Genomic DNA, 19507 nt, shown 5'->3' with positions numbered 1-19507 from the left:
ATTTACCATTGCAACAAAAAGGATAAAATACCTAGGAATAAACCTTCCTAGGGAGACAAAAGAACTGTATGCAGAAAACTATAAGACATTGATTAAAGAAATTAAAGATGATACAAACAGATGGAGATACATGCTATGTTCTTGGATTGGAAGAATCAACACTGCAAAAATGACTATACTACCCAAAGCAATCTACACATTCAATGCAATCCCTATCAAACTACCAATGGCATTTTTTATAGAACTAGAACAAAAATTTCACAATTTGTATGGAAACACAAAATGCCACGAATAGGCAAAGCAATCTTGAGAAAGAAAAACAGAGCTGGAGGAATCAGGCTCCCTGACTTCAGACTATACTACAAAGCTACAGTAATCAAGACAGTATGGTACTGGGACAAAAACAAAAATATAGATCAATGGAACAGGATAGAAAGCCCAGAGATAAACCCACACACATATGGTCACCTTATTTTTGATAAAGGAGGCAAGAATATACAATGGAGAAAAGACAGCCTCTTCAATAAGTGGTGCTGGGGAAACTGCACAGCTACATGTAAAAGAATGAAATTAGAACACTCCCTAACACCATACACAAAAGTAAACTCAAAATGGATAAAGAGATAAATATAAGGCCAGACACTATAAAACTCTTGGAGGAAAACATAGGCAGAACACTCTATGACATAAATCACAGCAAGATCCTTTTTGACCCACCTCCTAGAGAAATGGAAATAAAAACAAACATAAACAAATGGGACCTAATGAAACTTAAAAGCTTTCACACAGCAATGGAAACTGTAAACAAGACGAAAAGACAACCCTCAGAATGGGAGAAAATATTTGCAAATGAAGCAACTAACAAAGGATTAATCTCCAAAACTTACAAGCAGCTCATGCAGCTCAATATCAAAAAAAAAAAAAAAAGTATCCAAAAATGGGAAGAAGACCTACATATACATTTCTCCAAAGAAGACATACAGACTGACCACAAACACATGAAAGAATGCTCAACATCACTAATCATTAGAGAAATGCAAATCAAAATACAGTGAGGTGTCACCTCACACCAGTCAGAATAGCCATCATCAAAAAATCTCCAAAAAATAAATGCTGGCGAGTGTGTGGAGAAAAGGGAAACCTCTTTCACTGTTGGTGGGAGTGTAAATTAGTACAGCCACTATAGAGAACAGTATGGAGTTTCCTTAAAAAACTAAGAGTAGAACTACCAATCAACCCAGCGATCCCACTACTGGGCATATACCCTGAGAAAACCATAATTCAAAAAGTGTCATGTACCAAAATGTTCATAGCAGCCCTATTTACAATAGCCCAGAGATGGAAACAACCTAAGTGTCCATTGACAGATGAATGGGTAAAGAAGATGTGACACATATATATAATGGAATATTACTCATCCATAAAAAGAAACAAAATTGAGTTATATGTCATGAGGTGGATGGACCTAGAGTCTGTCATACAGAGGGAAGTAAGTCAGAACGAGAAAAATAAATACTGTATGCTAACACATATATGTGGAATCTAAAAAAAAATAAGTTCTGAAGAATCTAGGGTCTGGACAGGAATAAAGATGCAGACGTAAAGAATGGACTTGAAGACATGGGGACGGGGAAGGGTCAGCTGCAACGAAGTGAGAGTGTGGCATGGACTTTATTTTATACTACTAAATATAAAATAGATAGCTAGTGGGAAGCAGCCACATAGTATAGGGAGATCAGCTCAGTGCTTTGTGACCACCTAGAAGGGTGGGATAGGGATGGTGGGAGGGAGACGCAAGAGGGAGGATATATGGGTGTATATGTATATGTATAGCTGACACTTTGTTATAAAGCAGAAACTAACACACCATTTTAAAGTGATTATACTCCAGTAAAGATTTAAAAAAAAGAAAAACAACTGTTATGCAACAAGTCCTCAGATACTCTTGAAACCTAAATAATAAGAACTAGTTATGCAAGAAGCAAGATGTATATGTGTGTGTGTATATATATATTCTTATTACATTTGTTATCATAACATATTTACTCAACACATTTTCTGAATAGCTATAATGTAAAATATATTATGCTGGGAACACAAGATATACAAAGTATAGCTTGTTATGCAATGATGTAACTAATTGCTGAGGATGACATAAACACATGCACATATATATGTATACTTGTGTGCATGTGTGTATGAAAATAACTTAATATTTTATATTCTATATGAATTCTCACTTGTAGCATGGCTATTCCAGTTAAGCACAAATACCATATTATTTTAATACTTTTAAGAAGTCACCATAAAAGTTAAAATATTTATGATTTAAAAAATGTATCAGAATTCCTACATGGCTAGTTTTGCAGGAATAAGGTTTAGGTAGGCTTGCAAGCTGGGCCTACTAGCAGGGATTATGTGCCTGGAAAATGCATGCTTGACTCAGACATATTCTGGAGTTCTTACCAGTTTTTGTACCTGGCAAATGCTCAGACACATAACTAGATTCTTCAGAAGAGTTGGGAATACATGAAATGAAGCTTTTTGAAAGACATGATGGCATCCTTATCTGAAACTGGCAAGACTGCTGGCATCCAGCCACCTTTCTGGATAGGCCAGGGAAGTTGCCTCTGAGACGAAGTGCTGTTAGATTATACCCCCTGCTCTGCAAAGTCACCTTGGGATGCAGATCTTTTTCTCTACATTAAATGAACTCGGCTTTGCCTATGTCTATTGATGGCTTTCAGTCAATTAAATCCTTGTGACACTAGAGACAACTGTGTCAGTATTTATCTTCATGTTTTATTATAGGATTGAATTTTAAGATCTTGTGCTGAACTTATTATCTATGAAATTTATTAGGAAGCAAAAAAAAAAAAAAAAAAAAGGAAATTTAGGTTGTCAATAGAATCCTGGAAGTTAGTATATTCTATTTCTATGGAGATAAGAGATCCCGGTTCTTGAAGCTTCAATTTAAAATTCCCTAGAGCCAGTGGGTTTCACAGCTTCCCCAGAGAGTGTGAGCAGGGTGAAAACGAATTGCCCTGTGGCTTTAGGAACACTGAAGCTTGGTGCATAACTCCGGAGGAAGCACACAATCCTGTGATTACCAATACGAATGAGGTGCTCCAAACTGTATCAATTTCCTCTGTGGTTACCTGAGCGTCTCTTATTTTTTGGAGAGTTAAGGAGAGGTTTCGTTAAAAAAAATTTTTTTTTTCTTTCTGAAACCTGTTTTCATGTGAACCTCCTACCCATGAGATTATTATCATGAGTATAAAGGCCAGTGAGGAAAAAATGTAATATTAAACTGTGGAATGGAACTTGCCACCTAAAAGCTGCATTCTTTAGAGATAAAACTAGTAATCAGTTGGAAATCAGCCAAGATATTTGACAAATATAAGTTTGCATATTTATAGGATAAACAGCAGACTGAAATCTGAGTTTCTAAAGAACAGGGACAGGGAATGGTTAAGCAGCACCCAGAACATAGCTCCTCTCACCACTCATACTCCTTATACATAAGTGCATGTGTTGTTACCTGCCCCAAACATAATCCTTCCATATCTCAATTATCCTTCCAAATTTAAAGTCAGATAATCTAATCTGCCAGCATCCTTAAGTCTTATATAAAAATAGACATTTTGGACTAATTGCTATTTTCCAAGTTACAGAAGAACCACTGAAAGAAAACAACATCATTGCTTATTGAAGTGTATAGTTTCATCTACTTCATTCTTTTCCTTGAAGACTTTGCCGCCATGTAGTTAACAAATAATACATCAACTAAAATGTACAGCAACACTCCTGGAGTTTGAACAGATTGTGTTTAGTTTGCTTCTTCTCTTTAACAGTATCCACACTACCTGCTATCCAAAATACCAGGGCATCATCCTCTAATAACCCACACCAGTGACATTGTTAAACTTCTTAATATCATGAATTTAGGTATTTTTAATACTAAAAGCAAATACAAAGCACAGTATGTCTGCATTTTTTTTGTTAGAACTCTAACAGTGATTTCATTGAAAATAGTTAAAAATCTATCATATTCAGCTCTCACAGTTAAACAATTATCTGTGGAGAAAGTCAAGCAAAACTTTAGTTCCTAATATCTGCCTGAATTATCTATATATTACTAGATAATTATGTAATCTACTCTTACAACTTCAGATTGCACACAGCATTGCAATGATTAGGTCTCCACAATTTAAGCAAAGGGATGCCTTGAAATAGGTGGATAATTTGGGCAAAGGACACGCAATTTCTGAAGCAGAAACATAAACTATGAAAACAAAAGAGTATTATAATCTGAATTAGCAATTACTTCCAAACTCCATTTTGCTTCGTTGCACATGGCCAGTATTTAACCATTAGGCTTGTTGATTCTTTGGCATTAACCAATGACATAACACCATCATAATCATCACACACACACTAATACAATTCTTTTTCCATTAGTGGGTATTAGTTCAAGTAATAGGCAGATTTAGGGAAATTATAGTTTAAATTGGGTAGCAATAATGTAGAAATATTGTTTACTAATCCAATTCCAAAAATCACCTCATTTTCTTCCCTTGTCCCCCCAATCTCGAAATACATAGAAAAAAAATGTACTTACACTGCACGATGAGCTGCACCAAGGCTTCTCTTGGTTTCACATTAAATCCATTGTACTGGCTGGTCTGACATCGGTACATTCCTGACATTTCCCTAGATACATTCACAATCCTCAGTGTTCCATCATAACTCTCCATTTGCATTGACCCATCAGGCATTGCAACTTCTTTATCCGCTCTAGACCAAAGGATGATGGGTTTAGGTTTTCCAGTTACTTGACACTGCAGTTCTATTGTGTCTCCTTCTCTGGTGACCAAAGGTGATTTTTCCTGTGGAACAGTCAGATTGGGTGGAACTTGAAATGGGAAAAAGAAAATTTTTCAAGGTTAGTATGTACTGGTAAAGCATATTCAAACACAGAAAATCATAAGGAAACAACTTCTGCTGGTTGAAGATGTGTGACAATTCAGATGACAAAAATTACAGAGACCTTGGAGATAGGTGGCACTTACCCTCACTTAAAATAATTCTAAATTGTTTTCGTAGAACTTTCTCAAATGAGGTCTTCAAACATTAGCAAAATAAATAAAGCATTACATTGGAACATGAATGGTCAACATAAGAACAATCTACTCAATGACTTGTCATTATCAGCCATTAACTGGGTCTTTAAGATCTGCATTTCACAGAAGAGTGATCCTACTTGCTGAGGTAAGATTTAGCTTTTCAGTCTTCTGCTTCCTATGCTGTTATCTCTTATCCCAGGATGCTATAAGAAAGGGATAAGGGACATTATAGACTTAGCAGGCACAGTAAATGCAATAGGAAAGAGAAAAAGAAGAACCTCTGATATAAAACCAGAAGTTCTAAATTTGGTTTAGAAACTGTTGCCAAACTGCTAAGGTTTAGGATTCCTTTTTTCCCTCGAGGAAATGAAATGGAACAACTGACTGCAATGCCATACTCTGACAATCCAGTGTATTGTTCTTTTTGACTTTTACTATTTTTGACATTTTAATTTCAAATGATTTCACTTTAAGATTTTGAGATCACTGTACATAGTTTGTCATGATGCTGTCACTATTTCTGTAAAATTAATTTTAAGTGAGTTTTCAAAAATATATTTCAATAATCTAAGAAATTAATTTTCTCAAGTAAAGCTAATTTCTGATTTTACTGAAGATATTTATGAGAAAATTAGATTGATTTTACAGGAACTTACCTTACTGTGCTGGAATATATTTATGTTAGGGTTTGATGAAAAATGAACTAATAAGAGGCAAATACTACTCAATGAGTTTTCCTACAAACAATATCACCTGTTCCACTGGAAGACTTTTATTTCTCATACAAATGTGTATGAATTTAAAAGTATTTATGCAATGGGATATCTATCAAAAAAGCATGGGCTAAATTAGAAGGGCAGAATAATAATAACCAGAAATATATGAATAATTCTATCATTTGATAAATGTCATATGCTTCCCCTCTTTGGAGTTAATACTGAATATGGACAAAAAGGCAAAGGTTTTATTCTCCCTTCTAGCATTACTGTGCTCCAGTGCCCAGGAACAAAAACAAATATAATTATTTTTTAAAGTATTTTTCAACTAATATTGAAATGTTGTTCCTTTTTATTACACATAGAGAAAAATAAATTTAAGTACAAAGTGATATGAGAATTAGTTACCTTGCTATTTAAATATCTTCATGTCTTTTTCATTTAATTCTTTCATTTACTTCTAATTAAAAAAACAAAGTAAATAATGCTAGCATCTTAGAAATCAGAAAATATGAAACACTAACCACTATCTTCTTGAAGTAGATATATATATATTCTAGGAACTGGCATTAACAAAAAACATGTTTAAAAATGGCTGCATTTTTAAAACCTACATGATTAGATAATTTACTCTTGTAAATATAAACAACTAAATAATTTAGTTAAATAATTTGTTCTTTTTTGAAGTGAACCACCAGGGAATGATGCAATTCTAAATAAGCATCATCTAGTAACAATAGGATTAAAAGAAGCTGCAGTATTTATTCACCCTCCATGAGAAAGGACACAGAATAACAGCAATAACCTCAGCATTTAACATTAATTATGCTCCTATTGTGTGCCAGGCATAGTTAGGGATTTTACATTTTCATTAATTCTCATGACAATCCTAGGATCAAATATTTAATATTAAAATTTAACAAATGAGAACACTGAGAAAGAAAGGATTAATATTTTGAACAGAACTCAAACTGAGGCCAATTTATAGCAGGTGGCCAATGTAGAGATATGAACCCTGAAGCAGGCTCCAGTGAAGTATGGTGTCTGGAATGAATAACTTGAGTTAGTACTGGACTCCTCTTGTTCATAATTAGTCTGTTCTTATGGACAAACTGGACCAGTTTTACCTGCCCATCTCTTGGTTACTGTCTCAGGGACAATAAAAAAGAGTCAAGGCAGAAATGTGAGGGAGTAAATAACAAATATGTTGCAAATTACCTGATCTATCTGTCTTACATCTTATATGTCTATTTTAAATATCTGTATCTACCTGTATGAGAATAATTCCCGTATACAAGTCAAAACTTCTTATAAGATATACCACTCCAAATAAATATCCAAATTATGATACATTTATGTGAAATAAATGAGAAAAAATTATACATTAAAAGATTATTCAATAGAATGTTATTATTTGAAATCAGAAGATTTCATCCCTTTCAAAAACAAACCACATGACCTTTGCCAAGCTTAAGCACTCTGAGTATGAATTGCTTCATTTTTGAAACTAAGAATTTATACTTTACCAGCTCCAAGGTTATTAGTGTTCTGACTATAGGAATAAACAGTAAAAAGTTAAAGACAGAAGTGGGGCTAATAATAAGTATCTATTTTCTAACTTAATACGATGAATATTCAAAGATCTTATTAAATTAGGCCAGTCTAACAAAAACAGATCCTTGACTAGCTACATTTTTTTAAGTTTATCATACTAACTCCCTTGTTAATATATGTTATTCATTTGTTAGATAAACTTTTCTCCCTATGTAATCAAAATTATAGAAATGTAAACCTCAGTTTCAATCTAGGTAAGTTACAAGTTGATTTTTGAATAAATTTGCTCATTTTAAAATAAACACCAAAGCCTAATTAAAATAAAGTTTATTTTCCATCTCTTCCAGGAGGCTTTTTAAATCTTGATTTCAGAGTTAACATTTTCTTTGCAACTTTCTTGGACAAGAAGGTCTTAAAACTTGTCATAGTTTTTATAGACTTCTCTCTCTCTCCACATTAAATTTTCCATTTTCTAGAATGCTCTAAATTATTATCATAATTTTTCTGTCAGGAGATTTTGTTTGTTCTCATTAATATCTCTCTGTTTTGCATGTTTATAATGTGAACTGTAACTTTACCCCAAAGTTCTTCCAGTCAATGATTGCAGCCTACTACTATTTTCCAAAAGTCTTGCAAATCCCCAAACCTAAGCATTATTTATTTCTTGACTTAGTTGTTAACAATAGACTTTTCTTTGTTTCACCATCTTCTAACTCACCACTTCCAATCAGCAGCTTTGGTTTCTCTATCAAAAATATCTCTCATATCAGCCTATTTCTTTTCATGGCTATAGGTAGCTTTCTTAGTATAAGTCATCCTTATTTCTTCTTGTGACAGTGTCCTAAGTGGTCTTTCTGCTGCCAGTTTAATTCTTCCAGGCCTCCTGCTTCTGTGTCATAAACTTTATCATCATAAATAAAATCATGTCCCTGTAACTATGAAAAACTTCAATCCTCAATGAGTGTGCTCATCACAATACTGCTTTAATTAAAAAAAAAAAAACTGAAAACAGTCTGACAGATTAACTAAAAAAAATCGTGGTACAGTCACATAATAGATTATGATGCAGCCTTTTTAAATGATGATGCAATAGACCCACATTTATTGACAAAGATATTTATATTGTTAAGCAAGAAAAACATGCTAGTGAATAGCATGAATAGCTACAACCACTATTAAAAAGCGAGTAAAACATGTTACTGAGCAGTATGTACAGTATCACATTTTTTTTTTTTAAGAGGGATCTCCAACAAAGCCCTCCTTTTTTTTTTTTTTTTTTTTTTGCGGTATGCGGGCCTCTCACTGCTGTGGCCTCTCCCGTTGCGGAGCACAGGCTCCGGACACACAGGCTCACGGCCATGGCTCACGGGCCCAGCCGCTCCGCGGCATGCGCGATCCTCCTGGACCGGGGCACGAACCCGCGTCCCCTGCATCGGCAGGCGGACTCTCAACCACTGCGCCACCAGGGAAGCCCAGTGTCACATTTTTATATAAAAAAAGATGTATGCTAATAACTGATAACAGAGAGTTTCTTAAAAGGAGAATATACATGATTCATCTTTATACTTGCAGCATCCCACACTCTATTTTACACATAATAGGAACTCAGTAAAAATGTTTATACCAAATGTACAAATTAAGACAGTGAGGCAGTTGAGCACTGATTTATGGAAGAGAACAAGATTTACATGGGGAAAAGTGTAGAGGAAAAGAAATCCCAGAAGGAACTATACCAAAACACTAACAGTGGTTCTCCCTGAGTGTGGGATTATTAGTAATTCTTTTTTTGTATATTGTTCATTTTTCATTCTTCTACAATATGTGCTATGCATATTAGCATATTATAGTCTTCAAGAAGCCCAGAGAAAATTAAAATGTAAATGCAATCTATTATCCAAAGCTCATTTGATGAAAACTCCACTTTTTAATAACAACAAGTGTATCACTCCAGACACGGTATTCTAGAAACATAGTCTTAGAAATGCTCCTCTAGAATCACTCACTCCTACAACACTCATCACTTACAGTTTCACTGACTAGTGAACCTCAGTGCCCTTGCAGTTCTTTCCTGCATTTGGCAAGTCAGGCCCTTGTCTTCTAGCACCCCCTACCTGCCACGTGTGTTGAGATTCAGTTCAAAGTTACAACTTATGTGATGATACTTTGCCTACCCCTAGGCTGAGTTTGTTGCTCACTCTTCTTGACCACATATTACGTTGTATACCCATTTAACCTGTACTCGAAGCTTCACCCCGTATCTTCTTCCATGTCTATATCCCTGACCAGATAGCTCCTTGAAGGCACAGAGTGTCAAACTCTATCTCTGAAGCCTGATGCCCTGCTTTCCTGGTTGGCACAGACCAGGAAGTCATGAAATAATTGAGGAAGGAAGAGGGGGAGAGAGGGCAAGAGGGTAAGAAGGGGAAAAGATTAAAATCTGTGAATATAAAAGAAATAAATATAATAGATATAAATTATGAACATTTTAAAAAAGCAATAAATAACAATGAAACGTAATAATTCTATATAGTTAGTAATCCATACAACTAGCAGAATCTCCTCTAAAATATATTGTTAGTATAGATTGCAGATGCAGTAGATCTTCAAATTTGTGAAGGTGTGTGAGAGATAAGAGAGTAAAAAAAGGATTCCTATAGTTTTCCTTTTCTTTCTCCTTTCATTTAAGATTTGGATAGATAAGTTGTAAATTTAAAAAACTAATGAACAGAAAACAAACAAAAGAGCCAATTTGAGGACATGACATTTAATTTTGTCATGATGTTTTTATGCTCTTTTTCTAATCAACTAAATTATTTTTTCTTAAAATATTGTCTCACAATGAAAACATTAAATTAAGTAGAAAAATTTGAAATGTCTGCAACTTGTGAGATTTATTCATAATGCATTTGCTAGAAAAAAGTCCCTCCTAATAAAAACACAAAGATACATTCTTTGACATATAGTCTATACACTGTCCTTGCTTTGATTTTTCTTACCTGAAATGCTACTGTAGGAGATGCTATAATCGGAGAAACTTAAAAAACATGGTATGGCACCAAAACTTCTCATTCCAAACATAAAAAGAAATAGACAAGTAATATGAACCAACTGGTTCTCTGTCAACTTTTCCACTGTATCACAGACTGTAAAATAAAGTAAGTATAGAAAATAAAAATGCTTCCATTTCTTCATTGGGAAGGAAGGTGAGGAAATTTAATCTTCAGTTTTTACTCAGAAAATGGCTGGCTTATTTTTCCTACTCAAAAGAATACAGAGGAAGGTTAGTTCATCTCAACTACATGAGAAAATATCATGCTGTTTGAAACGAAGACATAAGAATATGCTTATTATGAACTTATTGGTTTAAATGTGTAAATATGCATAGTGCACTTTAATAGTAGATGTTTAAACAAAATATATACTTCTTTTAATACATTATAATTTTTTATAATAAACTAAGTAATAAGTAGAATTGTCTCCAGAAGGACAACCAGACTCATATTTTCAAGAATCTTAAAATAAGTATGGCACTAATTCAATCATATTTGAATTTAGGGGGAGAAGTAGTTTATAGCACATATGTATGTTCTAGAGTAGAATGTATAATCTATATTTAAAGCATAAGTAAATAAGACCAAAAATATTGTGTTTATGAAAGTGAACCCCAGAAGTCAGAATTCAAGAATTCTCATGCTGACTAGGTATATATACACACATGTAAAAAAGTTAAGACTCAAGTAAATAGTGAATTTGTAGACTCAACTAATCCAAATGAACCAAATTTATTGTATTATTTAACCTTCAAAAACAACAGGTGAGGTAAAAAAATTTATTATAGACTTGATGTGAGTTTTATCCTTGGTGATATACTGATTGAAACTCAAAGGTTAGCTATATCCTTATTGCAGACCACATAGTTTTAAAGGAAAGATACTTCTATCACACTTGAGTGCTTTCTCAGTGTCCGAGTCAGCAGTTCTCAATTTTTTTCCCAACACATTACAGATTAGCTTTGTAAGCATGAGACTTGCACATGGATATAGTCAGATTTTGAGGTTTTGAAAAATCAGAAAATAATTTTACATGGAAGTAAAGAACTGAATAGTTTGCAATTGCAACTACTATCAATGGCACATCAGTAATACCTTCTCATAATGGACTGTGGGATAAGTAAGATAAGCCTTTGGTTAAGTGAAATTGTCAGCAACTTGTAACTCCACTCAGTTCTCTTCCATTCAATTAAGTATCTTCAATGTAAGTGAGAATAATAGCAATACTGTAATCTGTATTTTAAAACCTCCATACACTAATAGTGGAACTATTCTAATTCTCATGCACCTCATAGCTGACTTGATGAGCACACACTAAGATTTGGAATAACTACTTTAACACATGGAATTTTTAAGAATAAGTGGTCATTGAGAAATATTCATATGATGATATAAGGTAAATTTGAGAATTCCCTTCAACTTAAAAATAATTCTAATCCAAATCTCCAAAATACTTTTTAAACTAATAAGCTTGACCCATTTTCTTAATAATTATATGTCAATGAAAATGTATAGTAAGATGTGCTTGAAAAATATTCAAGGTGGGGCTTCCCTGGTGGCGCAGTTGTTGGGAGTCCGCCTGCCGATGCAGGGGACACGGGTTCGTGCCCCGGTCTGGGAAGATTCCGCGTGCCACGGAGCGGCTGGGCCCGTGAGCCATGGCCGCTGAGCCTGCGCGTCCGGAGCCTGTGCTCCGCAACGGGAGAGGCCACAACAGTGAGAGGCCCGCGTACAACAGAAAAAAAAAAAAAAAATTCAAGGTGACAAAAGAAATCCAACATGCTAAAGACTCCTCATTTACTAATGGATTTGCTCATATTTGCTTTCTTTTAGAGACCATGACGGGTAACAATATTTGATGAAAGACAGAGACACTCTAGAGCTCATTTCTCATGAAAGGAATAAAGGTTGCCAATGGATACTTCCTGTTTTGTAAAAACACAGAGACAATATGGTGATTTATATGATATGCAGCACATAGAGTATTTTTGCAATTGCTGTCATTTTAAAATATGCAGAACTTCCCTGAGCCAAAGGTTAATATAATAATATATTGCATTGCTGTACTTCCTTCTGAATTATCTTCCCCCATATAAATGGATCACTAAAATCTAATTGACAATTGCTTCTTCCTCCTCCTAAAAAAATCTTACCATTTCTGAATTAATCTATCTTAAAAATCCTATTTCCTACCATTCAAATAGCTTTAGTAGCTCCCCATTTTCTAGAATGTCTAAATCCCATTGCTTATTTTCCATTTTACCTGCCAACACTTATTAAGCCATAGTGCTTCTGTGAAAAGCTCGCTATACAATTTTGATAGGTCTCTTGGTCTGCCTAACACTTGGCTCATTTCCTACTCCTTGCCTTCCTTCCTTCACTCCATGAATGACTTTCCCGTCATAACACGCATCCAACGATTTCCCATTCTTCTAAGACCCAACTGAAACTTCCTGTTCTCTTAAGTCTCCTGATTTCTGTATCTTTTATTCATCCTCCATGTCTCTGAATTATAGTGTATCTGATTTATTCTATCGATGTCACGACAAAATGTCTACTCTTTTACATATGTAGCCAAAACATTCTGAGGTCAGTACTAGGCTTTATCTATTTCCTAAGAAAATAGCTCCCACACCATGTGATATCTTAAAGTATTTTAGAGGTGCTTAATAAATTCATGATTAATTGATGGAGCACCAATCAAGGTTTCTAAGCAACCAAAGTAAGAAAACTATTGATGAATAATCACCTCTTGATTATCAAAGGCTTAATTATAAAGTATATAAATTTCAAGATCATTTTCACACATCAACTCTATTTTTAGTTTAAAAAGACACAAAAACCATAGGTTTTCATAAAGTTAGCATGTGTATTAGATTTTAATTTGGGCATAATAATGAAACAGGGAGGTAAAATATTGGAAGTATTTGGTAGTATTGAGTAATTTGCCCATGCTATGGCTTTCCTCTATCATCAATTTAAAAAAAAAGCTAGTTAGCTCTACAACAGAATGTCCATTTGGACCCATATTCTAAGACTTGTATTACTTACAGTCTTGTGGGTAAATCATATATGAAATAGGCACTTATTTTTCAACATGCCATCATACCATATGTTAAGCTTACTGTTTTTGTCCATAATATGAATAAGCATAAATACATCTCTTATCATACTCTGTAAATAAAAACTGCCTTTTCTGCACTGACATACACACTTTTTTTTTAGTGACTCACCTATAATAAATGAGGAGATGCTAATAAGACAGGATTGACAATATTTTACAAATCTAGCTATAGAGAAAGAAGAAAGCATGTATTAAAAACAAACATGAGGTTAAAATAGCACGGTGTTTGCATTTTGAAATTCTTAGGGGAAATGTGCATGTACACACACCCATACATACACACATGCACAATGCTTATTTTTTAAATAGTTATAGAAAATCTTATTACAATGGTATTGTTAGTTATTTGAAATATATGGGGAGAGGCAGAATCCTGAAGCGTAGCAACTCTGGAGAGTTTAGTATTAGAAGATGGAGGACATGCCGTGCCATTCATACAGGTTTGGCAGGCAACAGTTATGGCTGTTCCAATTTCCCTCTCCCAGCAGGTGTTGCTATGGCACAAGAATAGCCTCCGAGGGATTCAGTGGAACACAAAGTGTAAGATGAAAGAGCAAAAGAGAAAATCACTCTTTGAGTGGCATTCATATTTTCTCTGCTACACAAGCTACAGGGTCAGTTGCAAATAAATACTTGCTGCCTCATAAACAGGTAAGTGAAGGGGACCTTAAGCTGGGGTTGCTTATGTAGCATTTGCTTAAGCTTAGTTTTCAAGTATCTTGAATTGCTATGATCTTCACATAATTTGGTTTGCTAACTTGAGCTTACAGTAAAATATTTTCTAGAATCATTCATATAAATCTATATCAACAAGACTATTTTTTACTGACACTTTTGGGAAAAGGTGTGAAAGCATATCCTTTTTTCTGAGTTTAACCTCCCTTTCCTGACTTATTGTATGTGTTTCTCATGTACTGAAATACATAAATGAACGACGGTCACTGACTAATTATGTAAAGTCTCACATCTTGTTTTCTTTGAGACAACTAAATAAGAAAATAGGAACAAGATAATTCTGCTTGCTAGTGACTTGAATTATGTTAACATTTTAGCAAGCTAGGAATCTGAACTAGACTGAGAAGAACTTGCTTTTTTCTGTAATAAGAAAGGAGATATTATAATAGTCAAAACCTCAAATAAAGTGCTAAGATCTTTAATTACTAAGATTATGACCAGGTCATTTGATGAAAAGATAATCAATCTATAATCATTTCTGGGAAATAGGGGACCAATTCCTCAACTTAACTCTCTACTGTTAATCAAGTTCCATTTCATGTTTGGTATATATTTTTTTCAATAATGCAGAGTAAAGGTGGAAAACTATAGTTAATTGGGTATAAACAATTGATTAAGAATTTAAACTTGAAAAGTTGAATACCACATTCTATACATGTATTATACAAACTAAAGGTAACAAACAGGAAAGAGTCCTATAGCTTAAAAGTTAGCTCAGAGATTCCCAAATTCCTGGAATTCTGATATTCCATTACACATTTGTGTTCTTGCCTACTCACTCTTGAAAATGGTGCCATGATTTATGTAAATATATTTAAATGTGTGTATAAATGCACTATCCCTTAAATTAACATTATGGGAGTAACAAAAGCAGAACTGCATGTATGAAAACTTATGCCCTAGGCTGGAGCTATTACCGATTCACTTTAATACATATTTTTGAGCCCCTCAGATAGGTAAATATGCTTAAGACTGGGGGCAAGAGAGTTAAACCTTTAACTACTTTTAAAACTTTCAGTATGCATTATGGAAGCTGATAAATAGGGAGAATTCTCAGTAACTGATAACTGCTCACAATCATTTTTAAATCAGAAGGCCTTTTTTAATTGACATGTATAGTCTGGAAGAGTTGTAGTGTACAAGATTGGAAATTGGACTTGGACACAGGGTCAAAGCACTTACTAGCTGTGCAATCTTGGATTGTCTTAATCTGTTTTCTCATCAGCAAATAAGGCTGAGGAAAAGGAGAATTTAATGAGAATTTAAAGATAAGATGGCAGAATGCACATTAGAGCATCCTCTGAAGTGTAAAGTATTTTAAGTTATGTAATATACTTGTAAAGAGCGAGGCTCAGGTCTGGCAGCCTAGATTCAGATCTTAGCTCTACCACCTATTAGCTGCATGACCTCAGGAAAGTTATCTAACCAGTATCTCTCAGTTTAAGTAAAGTGAACATAATATTACCGACTTCAATTTTCTTTTTTTAGAATTAAGCAGTATAATACACATAAAATCTTGAACACAAGGTCTCTCATATAGTAAACACTCAATATATGTTAGTTGTTATATTTTCTCCTCAATGCCTTTTATTATGGTGATATCAATGACTGTATTTTATTGTTCTGCATATATTTCTACATTGAAGGCAAATATTTTGTTTTATTCATACCTGTGATGTCTCAAGTACTGAGCATGGGTACACATAGGGTCAACAAAATATTTTATAAATTATATATATATATATATATATATATATATATATATATATATATATATATATATATATCATTACCATTGTCAGCTGTCTTGGAAATATGCATTCATTTCAGATGAGGACACTATTTGAAAAAGATAATATTTTAGAAAGGACAGGAGTGAACCTTTTTAATCTGAGTAGTCAGAGGCAACCCCTAAAGCCATCCAAGGAAAGAAGGTGCAGATTTCTGCCATTAGATATAATAATTTGAACTGTGTGTTTGGACTGTACTATAAAATGGCACATAATACAGATATCCTTTGTCTGTTGCATCATTTGCAAATATTTTCTCACATTCTGAGAGTTGTCTTTTGGTATTGTTTATGGTTTCCTTTGCTGTGCAAAAGATTTTAAGTTTCATTAGGTCCCATTTGTTTATTTTTGTTTTTATTTCCATTTCTCTAGGAGGTGGGTCAAAAAGGATCTTGCTGTGAATTGTCATAGAGTGTTCTGCCTATGTTTTCCTCTAAGAGTTTGATAGTGTCTGGCCTTTCATTTAGGTCTTTAATCCATTTTGAGCTTATTTTTGTGTACAGTGTTATGGAGTGTTCTAATCTCATACTTTTACACGTACCTGTCCAGTTTTCCCAGCACCACTTATTGAAGAGGCTGTCCTTGCAACTCTATTTACAATAGCCAGGAGATGGAAGCAACCTAAGTGTCCAACATCAGATGAATGGATAAAGAAGATGTGGCACATATATACAATGGAATATTACTCGCCATAAAAAGAAATGAAATTGAGTTATTTGTACTGAGGTGGATGGACCTAGAGTCTGTCATACAGAGTGAAGTAAGTCAGAAAGAGAAAGACAAATACCATATGCTAACACATATATATGGAATCTAAGAAAACAAACAATGTCATGAAGAACCTAGGGCTAAGATGGGAATAAAGACACAGACCTACTAGGGAATGGACTTGAGGATGTGGGGAGGGGGAAGGATAAGCTGGGACAAAGTGAGAGAGTGGCATGGACATATATACAGTACCAAATGTAAGGTAGATAGCTAGTGGGAAGCAGCAGCATAGCACAGGGAGATCAGTTCGGTGCTTTGTGACCACCTAGAGGGGTGGGATAGGGAGGGCGGAAGGGAGGGAGACAGAAGAGGGAAGAGATATGGGGATATATGTATATGTATAACTGATTCACTTTGTTATAAAGCAGAAACTAACACACCACTGTAAAGCAATTATACTCCAATAAAGATGTTAAAAAAAATACAGATATCCTAGCGCCCATTCTATTCCTATGAAGTAATGAGGTTTAGACATTCCTCAATACATCTATCTCTCTCTTATGAAGATGACAAAATGTCATTGTTGTACATTTTCACAAAGGTCAGGGTGTTGCCATGAAAACTGGGAACCAATAAGTAAAAAGGAACTGTCTGATCATGTTAATTATGTGATTGCTTCCCTGTGGGTGAAGGAATTCTAAATTAAAAGGAGGATAAGCTATAATTTATATATCAAAAGTGCAATGAAAGCATAGCAAAAGAAAGATGCTTTAAAGAAATCCACAATTTATTTTATTTTCTAGAGCAGGGGTCCCCAATCTCTGAGTCGTGGACCGGTACTGGTCCGTGGCCTGTTGGGGAACCGGGCTGCACAGCAGGAGGTGAGAGGCAGGCGGGCCAGCGAAGCTTCACCTGCCACCCCCCATCGCTCGCATTACCGCCTGAACCATCTGGCCCCCTTCTCCACGCACCACTCCCAGTCTGTGGAATAACTGTCTTCCACGAAACCTGTCCCTGGTGCCAAAAAGGTTGGGGACCGCTATTCTAGAGCAACTGTTGCTCACAGTGATAAACTCTTCAGTGCCTAATGGCTAGAAAAATCAATTTACTTCTATAATAAAAAGGCCATTTGTCTCCTTGTAGAATCCATCTGACATTGTTTAGCCTCTTATACATCATCACTCTGAACAATGCCTGTGGTTTACAAATTCCCTAATTACATCACTGATTATGTACTACTGAATATGCCTTATCCTGTGGAAATAGACACTATCACCATTTTAATAAACATTTTGACATAAAATGAAGCTGGCTCTTTCATGCTTTGTTAAGAGCAAAGTGAAACAACCAGTGAACACAATGTTCCATCAACAGATCAGGACCACGTGTTCTTTAGAGCAAATGAGGTTTAATTAACAGATCCATTAGCAGAGACCTGGTCAGTTAAAACATAGGAGAAGGGTTTCCTTATAACACATGGACACTTTATTAACAAATATTCTACAAATGCATGATTGTATTTTATGATCCATTCTGCCAGTCTGTAGAAGTATAGAATGCTACAGTAAAAATATGGGCCTAATTTTAAAACCACATAAAAACTCATATAACATCACTGATTGGAATGATATATAACTCATTCTAAGCTAATAAGTGTGTGAATAGAGTTTAGTACCATTTTATTAATATACTTTTACATTCCATTTTATTCCTAAGCAAGGGTATTTCCGTTTAAATGTCAACTAAATACATTTTGTTTACAAGTATTATTTAGATAGTCTTGGTGAAAGTGGACTATTTATGTTTCATTTATAGTGAACTGTAATTCATACTAAGTGCATTTTAGAGTGCAGACATTTGAACTCCTTGTCATTTTATTATTTCTACTTCGTGTATTTAAATTACTAATATATTTCGTACTGTGCATAGAACCTTTTTTTTTTTTTTTTTTTTGCCGTATGCGGGCCTCTCACTGTTGTGGCCTCTCCCGTTGCGGAGCACAGGCTTCGGACGCGCAGGCTCAGCGGTCATGGCTCGCAGGCCCAGCCGCTCCGCGGCATGTGGGATCTTCCCGGACCGGAGCACGAACCCGTGTCCCCTGCATCGGCAGGCGGACTCTCAACCACTGCACCACCAGGGAAGCCCAGAACCTTTTTTAAAAGTGCAATGATATGCTTTTAATTTCACATCTTTTTAAATCTCATCATTATTATGGTAGAACATCCCTAAAATTTGGGAAATTCTGATGTATTTACCTGATTTATTTATGTACTCAGCGGAATCTGCTGTCCTCAGTTCTCCCCTTCCCCTGCAAACTATTTTCTTGTCTCCTTATCTAAAGCTTTCAGTTCTGAGCCTAGGCTGTTTCTTAGGCTGACTTTCACCCAACAGGACCACCCAGGCTCCAATTCTTTAGTCAGAGAGGTAAGAAGGCAGACATGCCATGATTTGGGTTTTCTGAAATGGATTCACTCAACAGAAATATTTACATTTCTCACAGTTTATCCCTGGAGTCTGAAATCTCATTACGTGTGCTTGTTCCATTGAGAAGCTGTGTGTTTTGTGTAAAGAACCTGGGTTTTGCAGTCAGAATTGACCGATGTTCAACACTTTGAAATGCTTCAGCATATGCTAATGCTTTGCTTCCTAAACTGGGTGTGGATATATATGTGTGTAAACTATTTAAGCTTTATACTTACAATTC

General features: G+C 34.9%; 1 protein-coding gene across 4 annotated transcripts in view; it reads right to left on the bottom strand.

Moving 5' to 3' along the window:
* The window catches only part of MDGA2 (MAM domain containing glycosylphosphatidylinositol anchor 2), an 842328-nt gene that overhangs the window by 192114 nt on the left and 630707 nt on the right, over positions 1-19507 (bottom strand). For all 4 annotated transcript variants that reach the window (XR_009531733.1, XM_060096268.1, XM_060096270.1 and 1 more), the window contains exon 8: positions 4622-4915. Coding sequence is in view for 3 of the 4 variants with exons in the window: in XM_060096268.1 (XP_059952251.1) it covers positions 4622-4915 (294 nt within the window). In the remaining variant the exon portion in view is untranslated. The remainder of the gene's footprint in view (positions 1-4621; positions 4916-19507) is intronic.

Source organism: Mesoplodon densirostris, chromosome 4 (assembly GCF_025265405.1).
Source record: "Mesoplodon densirostris isolate mMesDen1 chromosome 4, mMesDen1 primary haplotype, whole genome shotgun sequence".
NCBI lineage: Eukaryota > Metazoa > Chordata > Mammalia > Artiodactyla > Ziphiidae > Mesoplodon > Mesoplodon densirostris.
This window is presented reverse-complemented; position numbering and strand designations above follow the sequence as displayed.